This window comes from Amaranthus tricolor, chromosome 14, assembly GCF_026212465.1.
Source record: "Amaranthus tricolor cultivar Red isolate AtriRed21 chromosome 14, ASM2621246v1, whole genome shotgun sequence".
NCBI lineage: Eukaryota > Viridiplantae > Streptophyta > Magnoliopsida > Caryophyllales > Amaranthaceae > Amaranthus > Amaranthus tricolor.
The window spans coordinates 10,169,181-10,195,344 of record NC_080060.1 but is presented as its reverse complement, the minus strand read 5'-3'; the positions used below and the strand labels follow the sequence as shown (position 1 = coordinate 10,195,344).

At 35.6% G+C, this 26,164-nt stretch overlaps 5 protein-coding genes and 1 pseudogene across 5 annotated transcripts in view; 4 read left to right on the top strand and 2 right to left on the bottom strand.

The window, feature by feature from the left end:
* LOC130799624 (uncharacterized) overlaps positions 1-26,164 on the top strand; it is a 417,568-nt gene that overhangs the window by 254,130 nt on the left and 137,274 nt on the right. The gene's annotated exons all lie outside the window — the stretch shown is intronic.
* On the top strand, positions 1,357-2,932 carry LOC130799276 (uncharacterized). Its single transcript, XM_057662379.1, has 2 exons — positions 1,357-1,581; positions 2,462-2,932. The coding sequence occupies exon 2, from the start codon at positions 2,465-2,467 to the stop codon at positions 2,930-2,932; it is 468 nt and encodes a 155-aa protein (XP_057518362.1). The 5' UTR covers positions 1,357-1,581; positions 2,462-2,464.
* Positions 2,898-4,516, top strand: LOC130799275 (protein MAIN-LIKE 1-like). The gene is made up of 3 exons (XM_057662378.1): positions 2,898-3,834; positions 3,922-4,341; positions 4,418-4,516. Exons 1-3 carry the CDS (start codon positions 3,094-3,096, stop codon positions 4,514-4,516), a joined length of 1,260 nt encoding a protein of 419 aa, XP_057518361.1. The 5' UTR covers positions 2,898-3,093.
* LOC130799274 (uncharacterized) lies at positions 4,674-7,049 on the bottom strand. Its single transcript, XM_057662377.1, has 4 exons — positions 7,017-7,049; positions 5,425-5,503; positions 4,955-5,347; positions 4,674-4,834 (listed from the first exon to the last, which is right to left on the bottom strand). The coding sequence occupies exons 1-4, from the start codon at positions 7,047-7,049 to the stop codon at positions 4,674-4,676; spliced, it is 666 nt and encodes a 221-aa protein (XP_057518360.1).
* On the top strand, positions 10,056-11,746 carry LOC130799619 (uncharacterized acetyltransferase At3g50280-like; annotated as a pseudogene).
* LOC130799618 (protein ENHANCED PSEUDOMONAS SUSCEPTIBILITY 1-like) lies at positions 11,773-13,391 on the bottom strand. The gene has a single exon (XM_057662770.1). The coding sequence runs from the start codon at positions 13,226-13,228 to the stop codon at positions 11,864-11,866; it is 1,365 nt and encodes a 454-aa protein (XP_057518753.1). The 5' UTR covers positions 13,229-13,391; the 3' UTR covers positions 11,773-11,863.

Here is a 26,164-nt window from a genome sequence, read left to right as displayed (position 1 = left end):
AGAAGGGTTTCCCGACTCTCACTCTTCATGTGCATAAGGGGAAACAAAACTCCAAAAAAGACAAACATAAATAGTTATACATAAAAGCTATTTACTCAAAATCAAAAAGATTCATAATCCAAGGGTGTTGTATATTAACACCTTTGATTAGAATATGCAAAATTCTACTTTTAACTGCAAGTTCCACCTATCGAGAGACCCTATTCACCATAGGAACTTTGAAATTCCAAGGTTATTGTATGTTAAATTTTTTGTTTCTTAAATTTGTAATTAATTCTATAATTAAATGGCAAAGGTCAATAGTAATAATTAGTAGGTTATTGGGATAGGATTCTACCTATGATCGTTCAGGGGATAGGATCGAAATCAGTAGAATCGGATTGTAGGATCGTGTGATTCTACAAATATGCATTAAATATGTATTAATGTGCTTGGGGTTACTCATTATCAATTATATTTGTTCTTTTTTTTTAAGTTTTTAAGTGTAAGTAATAATTTTTTTGACTTCATATATTAAGTTTTGAAAAAAAAATTTATTTTTAATAATCATTTTTGAACTACAAATCAAGAAAAATAAATTTTATAGTGGTATTGATATAATTATTTTAAACATATTTATTTACAGTAACCGAAATCTAAATTGTAGGAAAATTTTTTACGATTTAAACTACTCTTGTAGGATCAGATCGTTGAATCGTGTTATGATCCTACTACCAAAATTCTTAAGCTAAGTAAAATCGCATGATTCTACCACATCAAGATTCAACCTATGATCCGAATCAGTGATTTATTTTTGGATCGTGGGATCATTGAATCGTAGATCAGAATCGAGATTGTAATAATTATGGATTAACTACTGCATTAGATAGGTCAACCAATTTCAATCAGTCATTCTTAATTCGTCAATCAAAAAATTACAATTTTCAGGGACTTTAGAATTGTGATTTGTGACACTTGACTTTTACAGTCCTTTTAATAGATGTTATGATAATATGATAAGATGATTAGATACGTCAACCAATTTCCATCAATCATTCCTTATTTCTCCAATCAAAAAAATTATAATTGGCAGGGGCTTTAAAATTGTGACACTTGACATTTTACAATCCTTTTAATAAATTTTATGATTATCAAACATAATTTAAATATTGACAAAATATATTAAACTTTTTGTTTCTTCAAATTGTAATTAAATTTATAATTAAATAGCAAAGGTTAATAGTAATAATTACTATATTAGATAGGTCAATTAATTTCAATCAGTCAATCTTAATTTTTCAATCAAAAAAGTACAATTGGTAGGGGCTTTAGAATTGTGACACTTGTTATTTTAGAGTTATTTTAACCCATTTCTTATTTGTCGCCACCAATTTCATTTTATCGCCACCCCCCCTTGAATGAAATTACGATTTTACCCCTGAAACTTAAAAAATTACGAAAATGCCACTAAGCTTATAATTTATATAAAAACACTTCAAATCCACTCAATAACACTTTCATCACTTCCATAAAATCAAATTCTTCACATAAAATTAAGCGGAGCTAAAACTTTGGAATCGAAATCGTCAACAAAAATTCGAGGTAAGTTTTTTTTAAATGAATCGAAGGAAAAAAAAAAATAAAAAAATTCGATTCGGCCCAGTCGCACAAAACGTGCGACTGTACAGTCGCACGTTTTGTGCGACTGGGCCGAAACCAAAATTTTTTTTTTTATTTATTTTTTTTTAAATTTTTGAAAGAGTTCGTTGTTAGTTAATGTTATTTAGTAAATGTTGTAATAATATGTATTATGATAATGTTGTTGTAAGAAGTAGTTATTGATTTACGTATTCGAAAAAGAAAAAAAAAAAAAATAATAAAACCGGTCGCACGAATTGTAACCGTCACCTGTAATCCGCGCAGGTGTGTCTGCACCCCCCTGAGTGGACGAGAAAGAAAGGATTTCTCGGGGCAACCCCCCAGGTTCCAGACCCAGGAGTAAACTTTCCCGTATGAGCGTTCGGTACATGTTTAAGCCCGTGGAAGAGTGAAAGGGTCACCACTGCTGAGGATCCCCTTCCTAATCTTAGATAGGTCGTCTGAGGGTTCGCCGCGGTTCATTGCTGTGCTTACACACTAGGCTACTCTTCTCCGAAAGCTCCGCAGGACCACCTACCACTAGTCTTCGGCCGGAGAGGTGAACCGGTCGCACGAACCGGTCGCACAAAACGTGCGACTGTACAGTCGCACGTTTTGTGCGACCGGTTCGTGCGACCGGTTTTAATTTTTTTTTTTTTTTTTTATTGTAATGAATTTGTTTAGTGTAATTAATTTATTAAATTTGAGTTGTTTAAATATTTATGAATATAATAATTGTTTAATTATTTGTAAATGTGAAATATTTTACGTGTTGCTTGTTTTTAATTTATTTGATTTTAAGTAATTTAAAATGTTGTCTTAATTTAAATTATGAAAATTCTAGTAAATGGCTGGAAATCAAGGTAAAGGAAAAGGGTTTTTTAGAGGTTTATTAAGCGGCAATAGATCTAGGCCTACTTTACTGAGAGGTGATCCCCATGAGAGGGGGGTTACGGGATCTGCAAGGCGAGCAAGGCAAGAACAAGCGGCCATACATAGTCAGGCCCAACGTTCAAGTACCCTAGAGCAAGTGCGTAGTCGCTTTGAGCGCCAAAGTAGCCTACATAGTCATACGGTCGGCTCAGGTGACGATGATACTGATTACGACGAGTCTCTTAGTCGGGAAGAGTCTCTTGGTCAGGATGAGTCTGCATGTCATCCTGTTGATTGGACGATCGTAAGAGGCCATGCTGTTAAGTTCAAGAGTAGAGGGCAGGGCTCGAGTGGCACTTCTGATCAGGCAGGAGTAAGCCAGGCTGAGGATGCGGCTCCACGGGGAGGAGGCGATCGCAGTCCGCGGACACGGACTGGTTAATCACATCAGCCCAGCCCGGGGGCCCTGTTGATACTACTTTAATACCCAGCTACGGTGGGCACGTAGCAAAGGCTATATTTGAGGGATCGGAGCGCACCCCTCCGATTTTGGAATGTCGTGCTCGGAAGAAAACGTTGGATTCAATCATTAGACTTCAGGACATGTCTGATGAATTGTACAGAGTGTTACCTGGTACTCCCCTTGGTCGGCTGCCGTATATAATGCACCAGCACATCGACAGTGCTCTCATTACGGCATTTGTGGAAAGGTGGCAGCCTGACACGAACACCTTCCACATGCCGTGGGGGGAGATGACCATAATGTTGCACGACGTGCAACGCATCTTGGGAATTGGCATTGACGGTTCACTTCCCGTGCAACCGTCTGATAATGAATGGCAGCTTGGCCTGGCCGGCCTTTTTGGTATGCCATTGTCGGAGCTGCGTGCGAAGGGGCACTTCACAAGCGGCAGCATTAATGTTGGTGCACTGTTGCAGCTATGCCACCGTTCTCAGTCTATGGATACTCAACGTACCGCCTACTACATGGCTATAGTAGGTTCCACGTTGCTCGTGGATAAGACTAGAGTCGGGATGCGTCCTCACCCTGTTGTTACTGTTACCGCTGATGAGGCTGATATTGCTTGGGGTGCAGTGACGCTTGCTCACATGTATCGCCAACTGGGTATGGCGACAAGGACTGGGTGCAAGACTATTGCTGGTTGCCTGACACTGTTGCAGACATGGATTTACGAGTACTTCCCAGCCTTCCGCCCCCATCCGCGTCAAGCTGACATGCCGAACAAGACAAGGGCAGAGATGTGGTCCCCGCCGAAGCCAATCCGCGAGCTGAGCAGACTGATAGACTGTAGGAGCATACTGGATGCCATGACAGAGGCACAGGTTTTGTACATGACTTCAAACTTAATTGTTTAACTTGTCAAGGGCAGAGATGTTATGTTGATTATGTATTATATTCATTGTGAGCAGGTGGAGTGGACTCCGTACTTGACTTATGATAGGTCTTTATTGAACGAGCACCCACGTACCTCGTATATCGGTGGTATCACCTGTTTCGATATCGTGGAGGTCTATTTGCCTGAGAGGACAGTGAGGCAGCTCGGTTTTGCACAGGAGATTCCCCCGGCTCCGCTGAGACCTACCCAAGCTCTGCGACCAGCACAGGGCTCCTACTCAGTTACATTCGCTTCTTCCTGTATGTTTACGGAGATGTGGAGTAGGTTCCCTTACTGTGCCCGCGTAGTGGAGCAGGCACAGCGTCGCGCATCGGTTCCATCAGAGGCTGCCCCGGATTACGTGGACTGGTTTAGAGTGTCTTCCCACTGTTTTCTTATCCCAGGTGAAGGACCTGCTGCTGCGTTTGGTGCTGCTGATAACAGAGTCGAATATGTTAGTATTCCTAATTATATATTTTATTTTTATGTTTCATAACATGTATTGACTTTGCAATTGTCTGGTTTTACAGTTTGCTGCTGAATTTCCAACTCGACTTGCACCATTGCTCAGGATGCCAGCTATTGCTCAAATGACGCCTCGGGAAAGAGATGCTGCTGATTGTATTTAGAGGATCTTAGAGAGTTGTTTTCCGAATGGCAAGAGTGTAGAGGGCGCAGCCCCTTATAGACATTTACCTGTTTTGTAATGCATGAACAATTGTTGTATTTAATCTTTATGTATGAACAACTTTTTAATCGTTTGAACAATTGAATTATATATAAACACTATGGAGAATCTAAATTCACCGCGTCTCCAGCGGTGTTATTATGCTGTTGTCGTTGTATGTTGCACATTCTACTCCAAAGTGATATCCTATTACGATATTGTCTTTCTAAATCTGCACATGAATTGTTAGCTGCTCTCCAATTTTGTTGGACTGGCGGCACTGGAGATGAATCATCGTTCATTAAAAGCTGAACATAATGATTCCCGTTTACCCAAAGAATATGTATAAGTTTATTTACGCCATGCATTCCCCCTGTTCTTCTTAAAGGAAGCACTAAACAATTGTACATTGGATGACCATCCGCAGAGCCATAATACGCAATTGCTATGTTTAAAAATGTTGCTGCAGAATACAGTGTTGTCGCTTCCAACCAGTGATCGTACGGAGCAGGTCCTTTATTATGGGCACCAACTCTGAATATAGCTTCCTCCACCGAATCTGCTGATAAATATAAGCGTGCATATTGTTCTCTATGCGTTTCCATTTCCAAACTCATTGCACGTCGTAACAGAGGCCATGCTTCCTCACCCCCTAACTCTGTGGCGGCAATAGCTCTAAATCCACAATTACCGTCACCTATAACATCAATCCAATCAAACAGATATGGCGGAAGAATAAATGGAATGTGATCTGGCCACGGAAAAAGTGAAAAATCACGACCTGCTGCACCATCTGAATAAGTAACAATATATCATTACGCCAATATTGATATAAAACATATAATATTAAATGAAAAGAAATAAGAGTACCTGATAAGTTGAAACTGAAGTTAATTCCAACTGACGATTGATGCGACCGGCTGCTTGATCTACCACTGGATAACTGGCCCTGTTGATTTTTCTTGCCGCCACACAATTTATCGACCATGTTCTCCACGTCATTGCCAATATGCCATACGCATAATAGATGTCGTACATCTGCATTAAACATAAATTTAAAATTAATTCAGAAATATATAATACATAGATCGACGATAATTAATAATTAAAACATGTTTACCTGGAAAGACAGCATGAATAGCTGCAGACAAACCTTCATCCCGATCCGTTACGATTACATCCGGCGTCTGCACTGTCCCGTAAATATCCCTCAACCTCTCCAACACCCAAGAATAAGACACAGCCGCCTCATCTCGCATCAAACATAATGCAACCAAGAAATTATGATTCGTTGGCGTCATTCCAATGATTTCGCAAAGGGGCCACTTTTGCTTATTCGTTTTGTACGTTGTGTCAACATGGGGCCACGAACGTAGCATCTGGATAGAAGTTGGATTCGCAATCAATAATCTAGTCAACTGATCCTCACTATCCAAGTCCCTCCAAACTACATAATTATGCTCCGTGGCCATATACAGACAGTGTTGAAGAGGAGTCCTACCATCCATCTCTTCTCTCCTCATTGACTGTCTCTCATTGTAAATTTGATTCATACTAGCATAAAAACGAGGAAAATTTCTTCTAATTGAAGACATTATAAATGCTGGTTGCATGCCAGTTGCACTTAGATCTCGTATGTGCTGCCTGATATCCACAGTCATCCTATTTACTCTTATTTGACCATCTACGTACATGAAGAACGGATGGTTATGTATTCCTTTTTCACCAGGAAACACTCTAACCGTCCAAGGTCTTTCCTTTGGGTTACGACTAGTTCCTAAAATCATAAATTTACACCCACAACCCCTACTTTTGGAACCTGGTCGGGGAGCATTGTCTAAGTTATGCAAATCAACACTTCTTTTATCGTAACGGTGACATCTTAAGTACAGACTCACTCTAGAACGCCCTTCTTTTTTTTTATATGAAGCACGTGTAAATTGAAATCCAATTGTTAGTGCTATCTCATTAGCCCAAGTATGTAAATCATCTACAGAATCAAATTCTCTATCGGTAACAAATCTATCAGAATAATCTATATTATCTCCTAAATTTTCAAAGTCCTGCAAATAATAATTATAATAACATTATCATAATATATCAAAATAATATTAACTTAAAAAATAATTATTTCTACAAAATAATTATAATAAAATACCATTATTATAGCACAACAATAGATTAAAATAAATTAATTTAATTAAACAAAATAAATTTTATAATTCGAAGTTAAAAAAAAAAAATAAATAGAAGTCGCACAAAATGTTTTGTGCGACTTCTATTTATTTTTTTTTTATTCAAATAAAAAAAAAAAAAAAAAAAAAAAAAATTTGAAGCAGTCGCACGAACCAGTCGCACAAAACGTGCGACTCCCAGTCGCACGTTTTGTGCGACTGGTTTGTGCGACTACGTTCCTATTTTTTTTTTTTTTTTTGCAAAAATCGAACCGATTAATTACTTACCGGATCGTTATCATGCACGTCTTGGTATGCCATTGATGTTCGATCTAGAGTACTAGCTTGTTTAACTTTACGTATTGTTTCTAGAGAGTTTTTAGAGAGAAGGTATCGTGTTTGAATTCGAATATACTACCATAAAGCCTCTGAAAATTCAATATATATATAATTCCGATAATAATGTCATTAAGCGATAACAATGTTATTAAGTGCCATTTACATTTCTTAAACATTTTTTAACTTAAGTGGCATTTTTGTAATTTTTTTAAATCTAGGGGTAATATGGTAATTTTGTTAGAAGGGGGGGTGGCGATAAAATGAAACAGGTGGCGACAAATAATAATTCCCTTATTTTAATAGATGTTATAATTATGATTATGATGTTGTTTCCTAATTTCTAATATAAATTTTTGAATATCATATAAAAATTTCTTACTTTATTTCGTTTTCAATTTTCTTATAAGTAATTTCATTAAAAGATGCTATTAATATGTTGTTCCCTAATTTCTAATTTAAAATTTATGTATGTCAATTAAATAATTCTTACTTTATTTTATTTCCAAGTTTTTGTGTCAATATATTTACATATTAGAATATATGATTGGAAATTAATAGTTGGATATGAAACAAAATATTCTAAATTAAGGTAATGGATTTACATTTAATAATAAATAGAATTATTATCTAATATAATTTAAATATTGAAAAAATATACTCTATTAAACTTTTTGTTTCTAAATATTTAATTAATTCTATAACTAAATGGCAAAGGTGAATAGAAATAATTTTTGCACTAGATAGGTCAACCCATTTCAATTAATCATTCTTAATTCTCCAATAAAAAAATTATTGGAAAGAGTTTTAAAATTGTGACACTTACGTTCCTTTAAATAGATGTTATATGATTTTGATATGATATGATAATTAGATAGGTCAACCAATTTCAATCAATCATTCTTAATTCTCCAATTAAAAAATACAATTGACAGGGATTTTAAAATTGTGACATTTGGCATTTTATGGTCCTTTTAATAGATATTATTAATTTAATAGATGAATTATGATTATGATTATCTTTAATAATAACCTCTTTTAAAGTTTACCACTTTTGCTTTTATACTTTTTCTTTATCCTCATCGTTTACCACTTTTGCCTTTTTAGTTTTTCATTATCCTCAACATATTCTCTATCTTCGCTTATCTACCATTTCAATTTTTTTCTTATTAAATATCCAAATCTTTTTTCTATAATTTGTATAATTTGAATCCATTTATTTTTTCTTTTAACATTTGGAAGATTTTTCTTCAGAAAAGGAATGCATCAAAACATTTGCAAAAGAAATATTATTTTTAAAAAATATTTTAAAATAGCATAATATGAATCTCATTTTATAGATCTCCGAATAATATGACCAGTAATATATTAATTTATTTTTTAATTTGTAATTTGAGAGAAATTAATCATTAAATATTTACAATAGATAAATATTTGAGCCAATATTTATGTGACACTTCATATTAGGCTATCCTAAAGCTTCAATTGCATTATTGAGTTGGACTGTTTGTTCCAATAGAATACAATATACATCAAAACACTTGCGCTACTTTTTAGATGACGACAACAAAATAGGATCATAATTAACAAATGTTCCCTCCGTCTATGGAATTTGTCACTTATTTTTATCCGCTCCACTTAATTTTCATTATTTTTATTTTCAAATAATGATTTATTACTTTATTTTAATCTCATTTATATATTTTAATTCTCTTTTAATTTGATCAATACAATTTATTCTTTCTCTTCATTTATTACCAATTTCTTAAAAATTACCCTCTTTCTCTTCAATGCAAATCAAAGAGGACAGAAGGAGTAAGAAGTATTTCTATATTTTTCTATACTCAAAAAGAGGAGATTTTAAAAAAAGGAAAAATTATCGAAAATAATACAATCTTTTGTTTATTTCCGTAAAATGATACCAACTTTTGATTAACTATAAACAATACCAACTTAAAGTGGTGTTTTTCTAGAAAATCTCTACCATGTTAAAAAATAAACTATAGGTGATTATAAGACAAAAAAAATTGGTAAATTAGTTAAATACTAAAGTTGGTATTATTCTATGAAAATATCCCTAAGTTGGTATTACTCACGGTTGATAAATAGTTGGTACTAATGTAGTGAAATTAATAAAAAAGTTGTATTATTTATGATAATTTTTCTTTTAAAAAAGTGGCTATAAATAAAGAAAAAGAATGAATTTTATGGATGAAATTAAAAGAGAGTTAAAATGTATGGATAAGATTAAACGCATGTGGTAGACTATTGTCTAAAAATAAAAATAATCCAAATTAAACGAAACAGATTAAAATGGAAAATATTTCAAATTAATTAGGACGAAAAAGTATTTTAAAGTTTATAGGCAAATAACAAGAACGGATCAAAGGTCATTGACTCTTGATTGTTGATATAATAGAACAAAAATACACATTAAATTGAATAGTATCACTAGTGGAAAAAACCTTATTTGCTACGGTTTTTTTGCCATAATATATTGCGGTTTTGTCCTGCAGCAATAGTGATAGCAGCAAATGGCCTATTTTAATTGCTGCGATTTAAAACCGCAGCAAAAAAAAGGCTATTTGCTGCGGGCTTCTTAAAAAACCACAGCAAATAGTGTATGACTATTTGCTGCGGTTTTTAAGAAGCCCGCAGCAAATAATAGCCCTTTTTTTTTGCTTTTGTCGTTTAATACTATTAAATAATCTAATAATGTATATTGTAATAAACAATGATTAATCCAATGATAATCACCAATTAACACCAATAATCTCTTTGTAAACTCTCAATCGTATATATAATATAATAATATGTATATATACAAATTAAAGTCCTAATAAATCAAAAGATGCTTTTTTTAACTTGACACAATTACTTTTAAACTTACTCTAGTCATAAAAATAATCAATACTTGACACCAAAAAGAGTGTCACACATCAAAAGCTCTCGGTTTTTTAGATTCAATCCTACATGTTTCAAATAACAAGAACGGATCAAAGGTCGTTGACTCTTGATTGTTGATATAATAGAACAAAAATACACATTAAATTGAATAGTATAGATCAAGGATCCCTAAACATGAGTTCTGCAATTGTTAAGCAGATCTCAGAATGTTTCATCAAGCCAAAACATGAAGTACAAGAAGCAAAACACCCTTACTACTTAGGTCCACTTGATATTGCTTTGCTCTTTGGCAATTACATCCAAAAGGGTTTTCTTTTTCACAAACCTCCAACATCTGAACACCAAAATTTTTCCATTCATAAACTTATAGAGAGTCTCAAAAACTCGCTCTCAATCACCCTCGTTCATTTTTACCCATTAGCCGGTCAACTCGTAACACAAGTAGATGAAGCGCGACATCAAAGCCTCATCTTTGTCGATTGCAACAAGGGTCCTGGTGCGAGGTTCATTCATGCTATGTTAGATTTAAGTGTATCCGACATATTATCACCCATCGAAGTTCCCGTCGTGATCAAATCATTGTTTGATCACAACAGGAGTTAACTATGACGGCCACTACAGGTCTTTGTTATCCGTTCAAGTCACTGAAGTCTTTGACGGAGTTTTCATTGGATGCTCCATGAATCATTCTATTGGTGACGGAACTTCATACTGGCATTTTTGGAATATGTGGTCTGAAATTCATAGAGCAAACTGCAATGACGAAATAGTTCCTTTATCGCGTATACCTATCCATAAACGTTGGTTTCCTGATGGGTATGGTCCTGTTGTTCATCTCCCGTTTACTAACCCAAAGGAAGGTTTAAGCCCATCTGAAACACCTGATCTTCGAGAGAGGATCTTCCATTTCTCACCCGAGTCTTTAGCAAAGCTAAAATCCAAGGCAAACGCAGAAAACAATACGAAAAACACGATCTCTTCGTTTCAGGCTCTGTCAGCACTCTGCTGGCAAACCATCATTCGTGCACTCGCTTTACCACATGATCACGTCACAAATTGTAAATTACCAGCCAATTTTAGGCACAGATTAGATCCACCCTTGTCTCAAGACAGTGTTGGAAACTATTTAACCCTGGCAATTGCAACTACCAAAGTCGGTGAATTACTCGAACATGACTTAGGATGGGCTGCATCACTAGTTCATCAGGCAGTGATGAATCAAAAACACGAAGTATTTCATGATTTTGTCAGCTCATGGCTGCAATCTCCGTTTATTATCCCAATCCACAAGCTATCTGATTCATATAGTGTGCATATGGGAAGCTCCCCGAGATTTGATATGTATGGGAATGAATTCGGGCTTGGAAAAGCAGTAGCTGTTCGGAGTGGTTATGCAAACAAATTTGTTGGGAAGGTTACTTCTTATCCGGGATGTGAAGGGAAAGGAAGTGTTGATTTGGAAGTATGTTTACCATTTGATGCAATGACAATTCTTGAATTAGATGAGGAATTTATGAATGTTGTCTCATAAATAACACAAATTATATGTTCTGATTTGTATATTCAGTTTGTTTAAATGATTGGGTTATCATTTGTATTCTCATGTATAATGTTCTTTTGAGATTTATGTCTTTTAAGTACCAAATAATTCCTTTCCATTTAAGAAAATCTTTTTAACATGGGTGTGAAGGAAACCTTTAATTGGACACATCTTCACTATTGATCTACTTATCAGGAATCAGTGGCTTAATAAATGAATCAAAGATGTGTTTTTCGGTCTCTACATAAAATACAAATTGTATTGAAAACCGTAAAATACTTGTGTATTATTTTTTCATATACAACAATTAAACTTAAACTTATGTAGCCTTAATCCACAATTAGTACTTAATTCAAAGCACGACTGCATCCATGAATTCTTGATCGGTTTCAAGAGCATTCATCGAATCAGGAGGCAAACATATTTCCAAATCCACACTCGATCCGCCTTCATATCCAGGATAAGCAGTCACCTTCCCTACAAACTTATTAGCATACCCACTATGCAAAGCAACAGCTTTTCCGAACCCAAATTCATTCCCATACATATCAAATCGAGGCGAACTACCCATCATCACACTGTTCGAATCAAACAGTTTTTCAAGCTGATAAACACAAGGATTTTGCATCCATCCACTAACAAACTCGCGCACAACTTCATTACTTTGATTAGCCACTGACTGATGCAGCAAATCTGCTGCCCACCCAAGATTATGATCAAGTAATTGTCTCACTGTACTGCTTGATTTCATTGCATTTATGCAATTACCAAAATAATCTTGGGGCAATGGTGGGTTTAATCTATGTCTATTATTAATTGCTAATCTGCAATTAGTAATCTGATTAAGAGGTAATCTGTTTGCGCGAACTATTGATCTCCAACAGAGTGCTGATAATGCTTGGAAGGACGAGATTTTGTTGGTTTTGTTGTCATTGTTTTGTTTATTGGCTTTCGATTTTAGTCTTGCTATTGATTCGGAAGAGAAATGAAAAATCCTTTCTCTGAGGGGAGATGCTTCAAATCGAGTAATGAATTGATCAGGTCGGGTGTATGGGAGGAAGATGGGTGGGTTATACCCATCAGGGAACCAACGGGTAAGGATTGGCATACGCGACAATGAAGCTGAATCTGGGTGTTTTGCCATATGAATTTCTGACCACATGTTCCAAAAATGCCAATACGAAGTTCCATCTCCAAGAGAATGATTCATGGAGCAGCCAATAAAGATCCCATCGACGAGCTCTGTGACTTGAATCGTTAACAATGACATGTCGTGTCCATCATGATTGACTGCCCTGTCGTGGTCAAAAAAAGATTGCACCACGACAGGAACATCGGTTGGTGAAAGTATATCGGATATACTCATATCTAAGGTAGCATAGGTGAATCTAGCACCAGGGCCCTTGGCACAGTCGACGAAGACTAGACATCTTTGTTGGTCTTCGTCGACCTGTGTTGCAAGTCGGCCTGCTAAAGGGTAAAAATGAACGAGGGTTAAAGAAAGCGAGTCTCTGAGAGTCGCAATTAGCTTGTGTATGGAAAATGGTTGATCGTCTAAATTTGTAGGTTTTTTAAAAAGGAGACCCTTTTGGATGTAATGCACAGAAAGCATAGCTAAATCCATTGGGGCTAAATAATAAGGTTTTTTGGCTGCTTGAACTTCATTCTTGGGTTTAATGAACCATTCTGAATTGTGTTTTACTTTTGCTGAATTCATATTTCTTTGTATTTTTTGGGTTACTGATTTTGAGATTGTATTTATAGAAAATAAATTAGGTTGGTTTATCCATGGAAATGGATTCCAGTGCCCTGTTTGAGTATCATATGAACAGTATATGTCAGAGGGAAATTGTATGTTAGGTGTACATTTAATGTGCAGCTGCTAGGTGCTTTCTTGGAAGTTGTAAATAAGCATTTATTATGATTAGAACTAGTCGTCTTTTAGAAGTCAACAGATTTAATGCAAGTACTTCTATTATACTTCCTTCTTAATATTGTTGCTACATTTGCATGGGCACGGGGATTAAGAAAAGTAATTGACATACACTGTAGCTATGTTTACTTTATAAAGTATAGTATTTTACTATTGTTAATTGAAAAAGAAAAAGGAAAAAATAGGTTATTAGGTTACTTTATAGAGTATAGTATAGCATTTTATTATAAAGTATAGAGTATAGAGTAAGATAAAAATAAGGGTGGGTAGAACTTTAAATGATTGTTTTATTACTAAAAACGAAAATGTAACAAGTAATATGAAATTGCCAAAAATAGAAAATGTAGCGGGTATTATGGAACGGAGGAAGTAAGAGGAAAGTTGTGTGTTAGGTGTAAATTTAATGTGCAGCTGCTAGGTGCTTTCTTGTCGGTTGTAAGTAAGCATTTCTTATGATTAGATCTAGTCGTCTTTAGGGCTAAACAGAGTTTGGTCTAAACCGTAAATCAAATCGGACCAAATCGTAACTTAAATATTTGGTCTGGTCTACCGTCTAAATGGTCTGGTCCGGTTTTTTTTATTTAAAAAAACGGTTTCCGGTACGGTCCCGGTTTTAAAATTTTCAGACCAGACCGGACCAGAAAACCGTAATAAATTCCGATCTAGTGAAAACCGTAAACCGTAGATCGGAACTCGTAATTTCCATTTTATTTAAAATTTTAAATGTTACATTTCATTTAATTCGACAATTGATCAATGTAAATCCTGAGTTTGTTCCCTCTTTGATGAATTATAATCGTTTAATTGATCAATTTTGCAAACTTCTAGAGCCTTGTGTAGCTCATTGAATTTTTTTTTGATATGCTTGATAGGAGTCATTGTCCTACTGTTATTTCCTACACTACTTTGATTAACGGGTACTGCACGTATGGTGAAATGGGCACAGCATTTAAGGTTTTTGATGAGATGTCTGAGAAGGGTGTAACCCCTAATTAGTTGACTTATAGTGTTTTGCTTGGTGGGGTTTTGGTCAATGGTGATGCAGAGCTCAGGAAGGACTTGATGAGTAAACTTTGGGAGCAGATGATAAATGTTGATAATCCCTCAATCAACTGTGCTGCCTTTGCCAATCTTATTAATTCTTTGAGTAAGGAAGGATTTTTTGATGAAATATTCGAAATTTCTGAGGATATGCCTCAAGGTAGTAGTATTCTTACGGAATTTTCTTATGCTCAAATGGTAGATTCATTGTGCAGAGCTGATAGGCATCAAGGATAGTGTATATAATGAGAAAAAAAGGTTATAAACCAAGCATGGCAGCATATAATTCGATCATTCACGGATTTTGTGATGTGTTTTGTTTACAGGTTATCGTTTATCTTAGATTCTCAATTAAAAAAATACAAAAAAATAAAAAAAAAAAAACCGTAGACCAGACTAGACCAGACCATTCTAGTCCGGTCTGGTGTCTTGACTGGTCTAGTCTGGTCTGAAAAATTTCCAAACCGGAATTTCTGGTCTGGTCCCTAAGTCATCTTTTTAGAAGTGAACAGATTTAATGCAAGTAGATTATGTAGTACTATGAAGTAGTAGTATATGCGATCCACTCAAAAAGAAAAAGAAAAAAAAAGTACTAGTATATGCGAAATACAACTTCTCATTTTTTATTTAAATAGTTCTTCTAAAATACTACCTCCTATTTAATTTATTAGACTCATTTAGTTTTTCACATTTGCTGAGACAACATTTTAGCTCTTAATACTCTCTAATTGTTCTTAACTAAATATTTAAAAAATTTGATTTTAGTAATCTGTGTATTGAGAGGAATAAAACAAGATTCCACATAACTATATTTTAACTTCTATATTAAGAATATAATACAAATTAAAAGTGATAAGTGAATAGTTATAAAAAATGAATGAGACTAATATGTAGAATAGGAGGGCGTATGAGTTTTTAGAAAAAGATGTATTTAAAAAACAAAAATAAGAGAATCTGCTCTTATTTAGACTTTTAGTTGGAGCAAGTACTAATTCCTCATTTAAGAATAGAAGTGTTCATTTGGGTCATCGGATTGATTTTGAGTCGGGTATTTTGGGTCGATTTATAATGGGATCTTGTGTCCACATTGATTTTTACGTTATTTAAAATTCATTTTAAAGTCGGGTTAATATCAAGTCATCGAGTCTGTTTTAAACACTTCTATTTTATGAGTCTGTTTTGAACACTTCTATTCAAGATGATTGGATAGATTCCCGACTGGCGACTAGTCGTCCACTATCTTTTAATTAAAAAAAATGTAATATACTTTCAGTCAAATAATAACAGTAAAACATAAATTTCAATATATTTTTCAAAATTGGTTGTTATGAGTTTGGTGGAATAGTCAAACAAATTATTACTTTTGTATACATTACTGCTTATTATAAGGATGGTTTTGGACACCTACTAGGTAGTAAGTATTTGATTGCATTAGGTTTTATAAATTAATAATTTCTAATCAATAATCTTGATTTTAAATCACCACATAAAAAGAATAATAATAAAATAAACAAAATCAAAAAAGGTAATTAAAATTATAAAATTTTCATCCTATCAAATTCAAATCATACAAGAGTAATTTGTTAACTTCACAAATCACTGTTATTTACTAAGACCTTCTCTTTATAAATTAAGAGATTTTAAACATTAACTACACGACTTTTTGTTTAGTTTAATTATTTAGTTTAGACCACAAAAATTATAATAAATAAATAAATAAAATATAGCTTTCATTATCATAAACTAACTTTATTAGGTAAAGTTAAAAAACCTAGAGTATCTAAAATATATTTTACAGTTTTATTTTAATCGTTTGACATCCAATTAGGATTCGTTTGATTTAAAAGGTTTCTATGTTGATGAAGATGATTAAGCTAAATAGGGGTGGATCTAGGGTCGTTTAATGATGTTGATTTACAATATTTAACTTATGTATGAAATTATGTACCTATAAATATTAGGAAAAATTGCATTTAAAAGACTAACCATTAGCCTATCTGTAAATAAAAGGTCAATTAAATTTATTCTATAAAGGGCTAACATTTGATGTCTATTTGTAAAGAAAGGGCTAAATGACTTGTAACCTGTTATATAAATTATCTTTGATTGGATGATTTCTTTGACTTTCTTTGACCTTTTAAAACCTCAAATTTTAAATTTAAAAAAAAAAAAAAAAAAAAAAAAAAAAAAAAAAAAAACTAACTCCTCTACCAAACAAGTGAACAACCACCCCTCTACTAGACTTTGCCAACAACCACAGATCCATCACCGATTTTCATCACCAATGCCACCCAGCACCTATGACTTATTACTCTTTCGTTTCAACAAAATTTTACATTTTTCGTCTTTAACACACAAAGGATTATTTCTCATTCTGCTTCATTTGCAAAGCGAACAAAACCTAGGTCAACAATGGTGAAATCAATCCCCAAATTTCGAGTGAGAGGAACAAGAAAATGCAAGCTTTTGAATACATCAAATGTAACACCCCGAGATTTTAATAATGAAATTATTTAATATTCTAATAACTTTTAAAGATTTTACAATTATATTAAATTATTTCTGAATTAGTTTAATAAATTTCTTGCATACATGAATGTAAATGTTAACTTATATATATATATATATTAAAAATATAGTTACGATATCTTAAATAAAGAGGTTCGAATCAAAATGATTATTTATTAAAATGTGTGAGCCCACGAAGGTGAGTTCCTTAGTTGGTCTCGCAAGAAAATAAATCGAAAAAAAAAATAATAATAATAATAATGAGTATAAAAACAGTGAAACCCTAATGCTCTTGGGAGAGCCGTCACTCCCTTCACCTTCTCCTCCTTCTTTCTCTTCTTCTTCCTTCCTCCCTCACTCCCGCACCCTTTCCCTTTCCCACACCAGCAGTGGCGGCACACCACCACCAGCCACATTTCCTTGCCGTAGCTGCCAGCAGCCGCCAATAGGTGGCGTTTGCCTCCTCACAGAAGCAGCCACAGCTGCGTTCTTCCCCACCAACAGCAGCTGAGCTGCACAATCAATCGTGTAGTTTTTTTTTTCTTGTGCCGCCAGCAACTGGCTGCTGGGCAGCTGGTTTTGGCCCTGCGCCACCGCCTCCGCGACCTCCTCTCATTTCTTCATCCTCTTGCTAGTTTTATTTTGTGCCCATTTCGTAAGAGGAAAGTAGAGCCTTAGTTGGGCGATTTTGTGACTTTTGATCATGCAGTAACGCTTACAGGTACGTACACGCAGTAACGAACTCTTATATGCAATTTCTATTTAAAACATTATTGTTCATTGTAATAATATGCACTGCATCAAAACTGAGATACTAGCGAGTACGCCTTATACGAAACGCCGTCGATTATGAAATCCTTGCGCTTAGAATAGTTATAGAGAATGAAAGTGTTAGTAGGAGGCGGGGAATCCCCCCCCCCCCTATTTATTTAAGAATTAGATTATGCCTAATTGGAGTTAGAATGACTCCTTTATAGGTGAATTTCATATTCTATTGAGTGGCTCAGTGGGTTTTGGCGCGCTGCTATCCCAGGGCGCTCATTAATAGTCAAGAGTGGAAGTTATTCCCATCTGATAAGGTACTATATTATGATTAGCTGGCGTGACTTAACTGGATTATGTCCGGTTGTTTTATTAGTCCCCTAGGTGAGGTTCGACGGGACCACCGTAAGGGGGGTATGAACATGCTTGGGTCACTGGGCGCCGGATGGCCGATACCGCCCCTTGACCGAGGTGATACCATGCGGGCCTTGCAAACCCCAATATGGTGGCCTCTTCACTGGTTTAGTACCCAGTGTGTTAGGTTTTTCCCGAAGGTAGGACCCGAGAGGGTCAGCTAAAGGGGGCATGAGCTCATACTTTGCCAATGGGCGCCGGATGGCCGATAACGCCCTTGGCCGTGTCACTATGCCAGGAAGTAGAGAAAAGATCCACTGATAGAAAACTATTCAGTGATAGAAAATTTATTCATTGATCGAGAGTTATTTATTGATAGTAGGTTCATTCTTTGGTAGAAAGCTTATGCGTTGATAAAACGTTTACTCTTTGATAGAATATTTACTCATTGATAGAACATCTACTTATTGATAGAATAGTTTATGCTAGCGAGAAGTGTGCCTAAGTTAAGTTACCTCAAGAGTATTACGGACTATGATCAAACTTACCTTAAGATAGACAAGCTCTATAAGGTCATGCGTTAGGTATTCTGTTAATGCCTTGGTCGAGTTGATACTATACGTGTTTTGTAGGAGTTATGTTTAAAAAGAGGAGCGTGAAGACCTGCATTCTACCCAAGAACACATGGTTCAGATTAGAAAGCACGTAGTGAAATTAAGAAGTATAAGTGGCCGATAAACGGTTACTACATGTGCTGGTGTCTTATGAAATCGTCTTATGTTGTTTTATAACATAACGTTATCTAGTAGTTGGCCTTATTATATTTGATGCTAGTTACTGACGTGTACGTGTTTTTGTTTATATTTGTTTGTTGATGACTTTCTATGATTGTCCAGCTATGACACATTGGCCGTTGGTTTAATGTCGAGCAGCAGGGGGATCATAGACAAGCGTAGCAGGTACTGGAGCTTCTTTTGCATTGCATTGCATTTGGGGAGAGTGAGGAGGGCGAAGCACACCCTGTGTCATACCGCTATCTTTCAATTTTATAGCTCTTGTTATCTTTTGTAAACTTTGGTTGTATATGTTTTGTTACGAGGCCTTGTTTCCTCCCTCGTATATTTGTATTTCCGCTGCGTAGTTTATAATTCTGTATGGTTTTTAGGAGTTAAGTCTTTTTAAAACGCAAACGTCGACAATGGAACCACGATCCATGCTTAGCATGTTGATTTGAGAAGCCGGCGACGAATTATTCCGCCGTGACATAGCTTTGATAGGCCGTTGGTGCCTTTACTTTATTAGTTTCTGAATTAGCTTTTGTTTTTCTACAAAGACGCACAGTTTTAAGGCAGATGCTGTCAAAATTTCCACTCACCTTTTTAAAGTTAATAATTAAAATTTCCACTCAATATTTGATTTCAAATTTAACACTCCTAGTCCGATTACTTCTTAACTATGTATATCCTCCATCATTATTGTTCCTAATATGAGATTGTGCTATAATGTTATAGTGTATTTGTATCAATTAAAAATATATCGATATCATCAGATGTGATTTATGCTCAATACTTACATGGTATGATATCATGTATTCAGATCAACTACACGTTTGAATCTCAATTACAAACTTACGCATAGAGATGCGTACATAAACGCATTACCACATAAAAGATTACAAAAGCATAAAGTTTTTGAAAGAAACATCAGCTCTATAGATATGATTAGAAGAAATGACATGGGTGCCATTGAGAAGAAACAATGACTGAAAAATATGGAGAAATGAAGATAAGGAGAGAAGGGAGAGAGAGGAGAAAGGAGAGAGAAGAGAGGAACATAGAAATTTTTTTTAAAATAAAATTGTAGCTTCGAATCAAAATATAACACGTGACATTTTAATTAAATAAGATAAAGTAAATTGTTACTCTAGGTAGCTATTACCTAGTGTTGAGAAAAGAGGCGAAATAATACACACACTTTCTCCCTTTGTGTTGTTAGATGAGCAAAAACAACCAATCCAATCAAACAAACAATAATAATCCCACAATCAAGCACAATAAAGTAAAAATGCGAAAATAAAGCACACACACGATATTTACGTGGAAAACCCAATGCGGGAAAAAACCACGGGACCGTAAGTGGTACCACGCTCTTCCACTAATCACCAATAAAATTAATGGGTACAACCAAAATCCTCTCTAGACAATACTAGAGGTAATACAAACACCAAACAACCCTAAAACATCACTTAAAAGTGGTAAAATAACAATAAGGGTAAAATTAGGGCAAAATACAAATTACCCACTTACAATGCACAAAACGACAATCCAATCGTTGAATATGTAGGTTGGGTAGACAGGAACACCATGTCAAAATTTGACGAATAACGGAGTACGAATGGCCTTCGATCGGATCGCCGAAAAACTCGCGTCACACCTTTTTCTTTCTCTGTCGCAGTTTCTGATTTGTGCGTGTATATGTGTTTTAATTGCAATACAAATATGCTGCTGCCCTATTCTTGGTGTTTATAGTTTTTCACCTTTTTTTTTTCTTTTAATTAATAAATAATATTATAATTATTAGCCCATTATTATTAAGCCCATAATTAATATATTAATTGGACCTTCCTCCAAGTGGGAGGGAATAACCCAACAAATCTCCCCCTCACTCCAACTTGGGGGGTATGACAAGTCCCGCTTTCAAACGGCACATCTCTAACTTGTCTCTTGGAAGGATCTTCGTCAACATATCCGATCCATTTTCATGAGTACTGATCTTCACAAGCTCAAATATTTTTTTCTTCTATCTGATCTCGAATCCAATGATACCTCCTTCGTATATGTTTGATTCGACCATGATAGGTAGCATTCTTAGCTAGGTGAATGGCACTCTGACAATCACAATGTAACAAATAATCGTCTTGCTCCAAACCCAACTCCTCAAGGAAGTCCCTCATCCACACTAACTCTTTACCAGCTTCAACAGCTGCCACATACTCTGACTCAGTAGTCGATAGAGCAACACATTTTTGCAATTTAGATTGCCAAGAAACAGCTCCCCCTGCAAACGTCATCATGTAACCAGAAGTAGACTTACTAGAATCAATATCACCTGACATATCAGCATCTGTGTAACCATCCAACACAGGTTCGCCAGGACCAAAACATAAACTTACTCTAGAAGTACCCCTGAGATACCTTAGAATCCACTTAACTGCTGCCCAATGCTCCTTTCCAGAATTAGACATAAACCTGCTAACTACCCCAACAGCATGAGCTATATCAAGCCTAGTACATACCATAGTATACATCAAACTACCTACAGCGGATGAATAAGGCACATTTTTCATCTTCTTCTTATCTTCATCTGTTGTAGGACATTGTTTGGAACTCAGTTTCATATGCACTGGCAGTGGAGAACACACAGGCTTAGCATTGTTCATATTGAACCTTTTCAGCACCTTTTCAATGTATTTCTCTTGTGATATCCACAATTTCTTATTTTTCCTATCACGAGAAATACGCATGCCTAAAATTTGTTTTGCAGGGCTAATGTCCTTCATAGCAAAGGACTTGCTCAAACTAGCCTTTAAGTCAACAATCTTATTGGAATCACGACCAACAATCAACATATCATCAACATATAACAAGAGAATGAGAAAGTCACCTTCAGCAAAATTCTTCACAAACACGCAATGATCAGCATATGTCTTGTGGAAGTCATTATCAACCATGAATGACTCAAATTTCTTGTACCATTGCCGACGCGCTTGCTTAAGACCATACAAACTCTTCTTTAAGCGACACACTAATTTCTCCTTTCCCTTGACCTCGAAGCCTTCAGGTTGCTCCATGTAAATTTCCTCTTTTAGGTCACCATGGAGGAAAGCAGTCTTCACATCAAATTGCACAATCTCCAAATTCATGCTGGCAGCCAAACTAAGTACAACTCTGATTGAAGACATCTTCACCACTGGAGAGAAAATTTCATCAAAATCAATCCCCTTCTTCTGTTCATAGCCTTGCACAACAATCCTAGCCTTGAACCTAGGTGGTTAACCATCTTCTCCGTGCTTCAACTTAAACACCAATTTATTCTTGAGTGCTCGTTTGCCGTTAGACAACTTTACCAGATCATAAGTGTGATTCTCATGCAAGGAATTCATCTCATCTTGCATGGCATTATACCACTCCTTACTTTTCTCATGTGACATAGCCTCCTGAAAGTCTTCTGGCTCCCCCCCCCCCCCATCAGTTAGTAACACAAACTCTATAGTTGGATACCTCATAGAAGGACGTGGTCCTCTAGTAGATCTTCTCACATCATCATGCTGTGGTTGCGGTTCAACAACTGGAGGCTCAACTTCAGGTTGATCATCATGACCATCATCACCAATATTGTCATCATCATCCTGAATATCTCCCCCTTCAACTCTAGGAGTCATCTGCGGTAAGACTGGATCAAAATTGATTGGAGTATGAGAGGATGTTTGTTGCTTTGGCTTTTCAATATCTTCAATAGTTTGATCTTCAAAGAACACAACATCTCTACTTCTGAGAACTTTCCTATCTACTGGATCCCATAACTTGTACCCAAGAGCATCTTCAGAGTACCCCAAAAATATACACTGCTTTGTCTTCTTATCTAACTTGGATCTCTCATCTCTAGGAATGTGAACAAAAGCACGACATCCAAATACCCTCAAGTGCTTGTAGAAGACATCTTTACCGGTCCAAACTTTCTGAGGAACATCACCATCAAGAGGATTTGAAGGTGAAAGGTTAATCAAGTACACAACTGTAACCAATGCCTCTGCCCAGAAAGACTTGGACAACTTTGCATGAGAGAGCATACATCGGATTCTTTCTTCAATTGTTATGTTCATCCTCTTTGCAACTCCGTTCAATTGAGGTGTCTTTGGAACTGTTTTCTCAAGCTTGATGCCTTGACCCTTGCAGTAGTTTTCAAATGGGCCTCTGTACTCACCACCATTATCAGCTCTCACGACCTTGAGCTTTCTACCAGTTTCTCGCTCAACTCTAGCCTGAAACTCCTTGAAAGCAGAAAGTACCTAATCCTTGGTTTTCAACACAGTAACCCACACTTTTCGAGAATAATCATCAATAAAAGAAACAAAGTAAAGAGCACCACTATGGGATTTAGCATCCATAGAACATACATCACTGTGGACAAGATCAAGAGGATACTTTCTCCTAGATGGGGGGCGAGAATGAAAAGCAACCCTATGTTGTTTACCAGCTAAACAATCAACACAGGATCTAAGAGACATACCTGAGACATCAGGGAGATATTGCTTCTTAGAGAGCATCTGCATACCTTTCTCACTCATATGGCCAAGTCTATTATGCCATAACTCACTAGAACATTCATCTGCAACATTTACCTCACCCGTGCAAACCTTCGCTTGCATCATATAAAGAGAACCTTGCTTCTTACCTCGGGCTGCTATGAGATTCCCCTTGCAGAGCTTCCACTTACCATCATTGAAGTGGCTGAAGTAACCCTCTTCATCAAGTCTACCTATAGAAATGAGATTCAATCTGATATCAGGATCGTGTCTAGCATTTCTCAAAATCAGCTTACAACCGGTGGAACTCTCCAAGTCAATAGTGCCTTTGCCGAGAACCCTGGATGACCCATCATTCCCCATTCTAATACGAAGCACCCGAATCAATCACCCAATTGCAGTCATCACCAGCTACATTCAAACACTCTTTATCACCAATGAAGAGCAAATCATCATCACTGATTGCTAGAGCTGTAGTATTTTTCTCTTCAGACTTCGACTCAGATGAATCACCCTTTCTATCTTTTGACTTGTCTCTTTTCATCTTTCTGCAGAACCTCTTAATATGTCCCGGCTTGTCGCAGTAATGACAAATAATTCTGCGCTTGGATTTAGACTTGTCTCTGGAATTGTCTCTACCTCGAGAAGGTTGATTTTTGCTTCTTCCCCTATTAGACTCTTGTGCAACATAATGACCTTCAGAATGGTTGGAGGAACCCATCTCCTTTCTCCTAGTCTCTTCATTCAGCAGACTAGCTTTGACACTCTCCATTGTCAACTTACCATCAGGAGCAGAATTGCTAAGTGATACAAATAGTGTGTCCCAACTCTCTAGCAATGAGGAAAGTAGTAATAGTGCCTGCAACTCATCATCTAAGGACATTTTCACTGCAGACAATTGATTAATCAAACCTTGAAAATCATTCAAATGTACTACCATGCTATTACCATCGTGAAATTCTAACTTTACTAATTTTCTCATCAATGACGCTTTACTTAAGGCGTTCTTCCTATCATACATAGCCTCAAGTTTCATCCACAATTCATAAGCATTCGTGTCATTGGAAATATGTTGGAGCACACTAACATCAACAAATTGTCTAATAGTTTCTACCGCTTTCCGATTCAAAATTTTCCATTTACTTCCATCTTGACCAGTGGGCATAGACTCATTTAAGATTGGTTCATACAAATCTTTCACATAAAGAATATCTTCCATCTTAGTTTTCCACACAGCGTAATTGGCAGAGTCCAAATAAATCATACCGGGCATACTAGATTTATCATCCATCATAAACCAACACAAGAGTATCACCCAAGAAAATATAAACCAAGCTCTTGATACCAATATGTTGAGAAAAGAGGCGATATAATACACACACTTTCTCCCTTTGTGTTGTTAGATGAGCAAAAATAACCAATCCAATCAAACAACCAATAATAATCCCACAATCAAGCACAATAAAGTAAAAATGCGAAAATAAAGCACACACACGATATTTACGTGGAAAACCCAATGCGGGCAAAAACCACGGGACCGTAAGTGGTACCACACTCCTCCACTAATCACCAATAAAATTAATGGGTACAACCAAAATCCTCTCTAGACAATACTAGAGGTAATACAAACACCAAACAACCCAAAAACATCACTTAAAAGTGGTAAAATAACAATTAGGGTAAAATTAAGGCAAAATACAAATTACCCACTTACAATGCACAAAACGACAATCCAACTGTTAATATGTAGGTTGGGTAGACAGGAACACCATGTCAAAATTTGATGAAAAACGGAGTACGAATGGCCTTCGATCGGATCGCCGAAAAACTCGCGTCGCACCTTTTTCTTTCTCTGCCGCAGTTTCTGATTTGTGCGTGTATATGTGTTTTAATTGCACTACAAATATGCTGCTGCCCTATTCTTGGTATTTATAGTTTTCCACCTTTTTTTTTAATTAATAAATAATATTATAATTATTAGCCCATTATTATTAAGCACATAATTAATATATTAATTGGGCATTCCTCCAAGTGGGAGGGAATAACCCAACACCTAGAAACTCTTTCTATGCAAATAGACATCAAAATAGGCATCAAATGTTAGCCCATTGTAGAATAAATTAATTGTTGATCCTTTATATGTAAATAGGCTAAAGATTAGTCTTTTAGATATAATTTTTCCTAAATACTAATATATATGTTGGTTAAGTTTATAGAAGCTTTACCAATGTTGACCTGGGTTTAAGGCTCATTAAGCACATTTTTTAAATCTTGAAAGAACACCCCATTTGCATTTTAATCGATATTTTTTAAAAAAATATTATTGACATTATATGATTTTGTTTTAGATCCACCCCCTAAAACTAAATATATTTTAAATATCATATGAAGTATGTGGGCCCAAGGTAGTAAGCTTTACTCAATTTTCACATTAATCAAGCGATAAGAATAAGTAAACATTATTCAAAATAATTTAATTCTTCTCTAATTTTCCTACAACCAACTATTAATTAATCATGGATAATCTAAATTATTACGTCACTTACCTTAGAATATTATGGTGCAAATTATAACTTAGAATATTATGGTGCAAATTATAACTTATTTTTATAGGTAAATTTACAAAAAAAAAAAAAACAAAAAAAAAGAGTAAAATAACAAAAATAATTTTAAAAAAGTAAAAAAAAAAAGTAAAATTAAAATACCCCTCCCCTCCCCGCGCACTGCCAGTCTGCCACTCTCCTCCCCCT

Bases quoted from the DNA above. Each gene is read 5' to 3' on its own strand.
- LOC130799618 (XM_057662770.1), bottom strand. From the start codon at position 13,228: ATGAATTCAGCAAAAGTAAAACACAATTCAGAATGGTTCATTAAACCC.
- LOC130799274 (XM_057662377.1), bottom strand. From the start codon at position 7,049: ATGGCATACCAAGACGTGCATGATAACGATCCG. The intron at 5,504-7,016 runs GTAAGTAATTAA...AAAAATCAACAG, and splicing joins ACGTGCATGATAACGATCCG to GGCCAGTTATCCAGTGGTAG. The intron at 5,348-5,424 runs GTACTCTTATTT...TTACTTATTCAG, and splicing joins CTTCAGTTTCAACTTATCAG to ATGGTGCAGCAGGTCGTGAT.
- LOC130799276 (XM_057662379.1), top strand. From the start codon at position 2,465: ATGGCTGGAAATCAAGGTAAAGGAAAAGGGTTTTTTAGAGGTTTATTA.
- LOC130799275 (XM_057662378.1), top strand. From the start codon at position 3,094: ATGTCTGATGAATTGTACAGAGTGTTACCTGGTACTCCCCTTGGTCGG. The intron at 3,835-3,921 runs GTTTTGTACATG...CATTGTGAGCAG, and splicing joins ATGCCATGACAGAGGCACAG to GTGGAGTGGACTCCGTACTT. The intron at 4,342-4,417 runs GTTAGTATTCCT...CTGGTTTTACAG, and splicing joins CTGATAACAGAGTCGAATAT to TTTGCTGCTGAATTTCCAAC.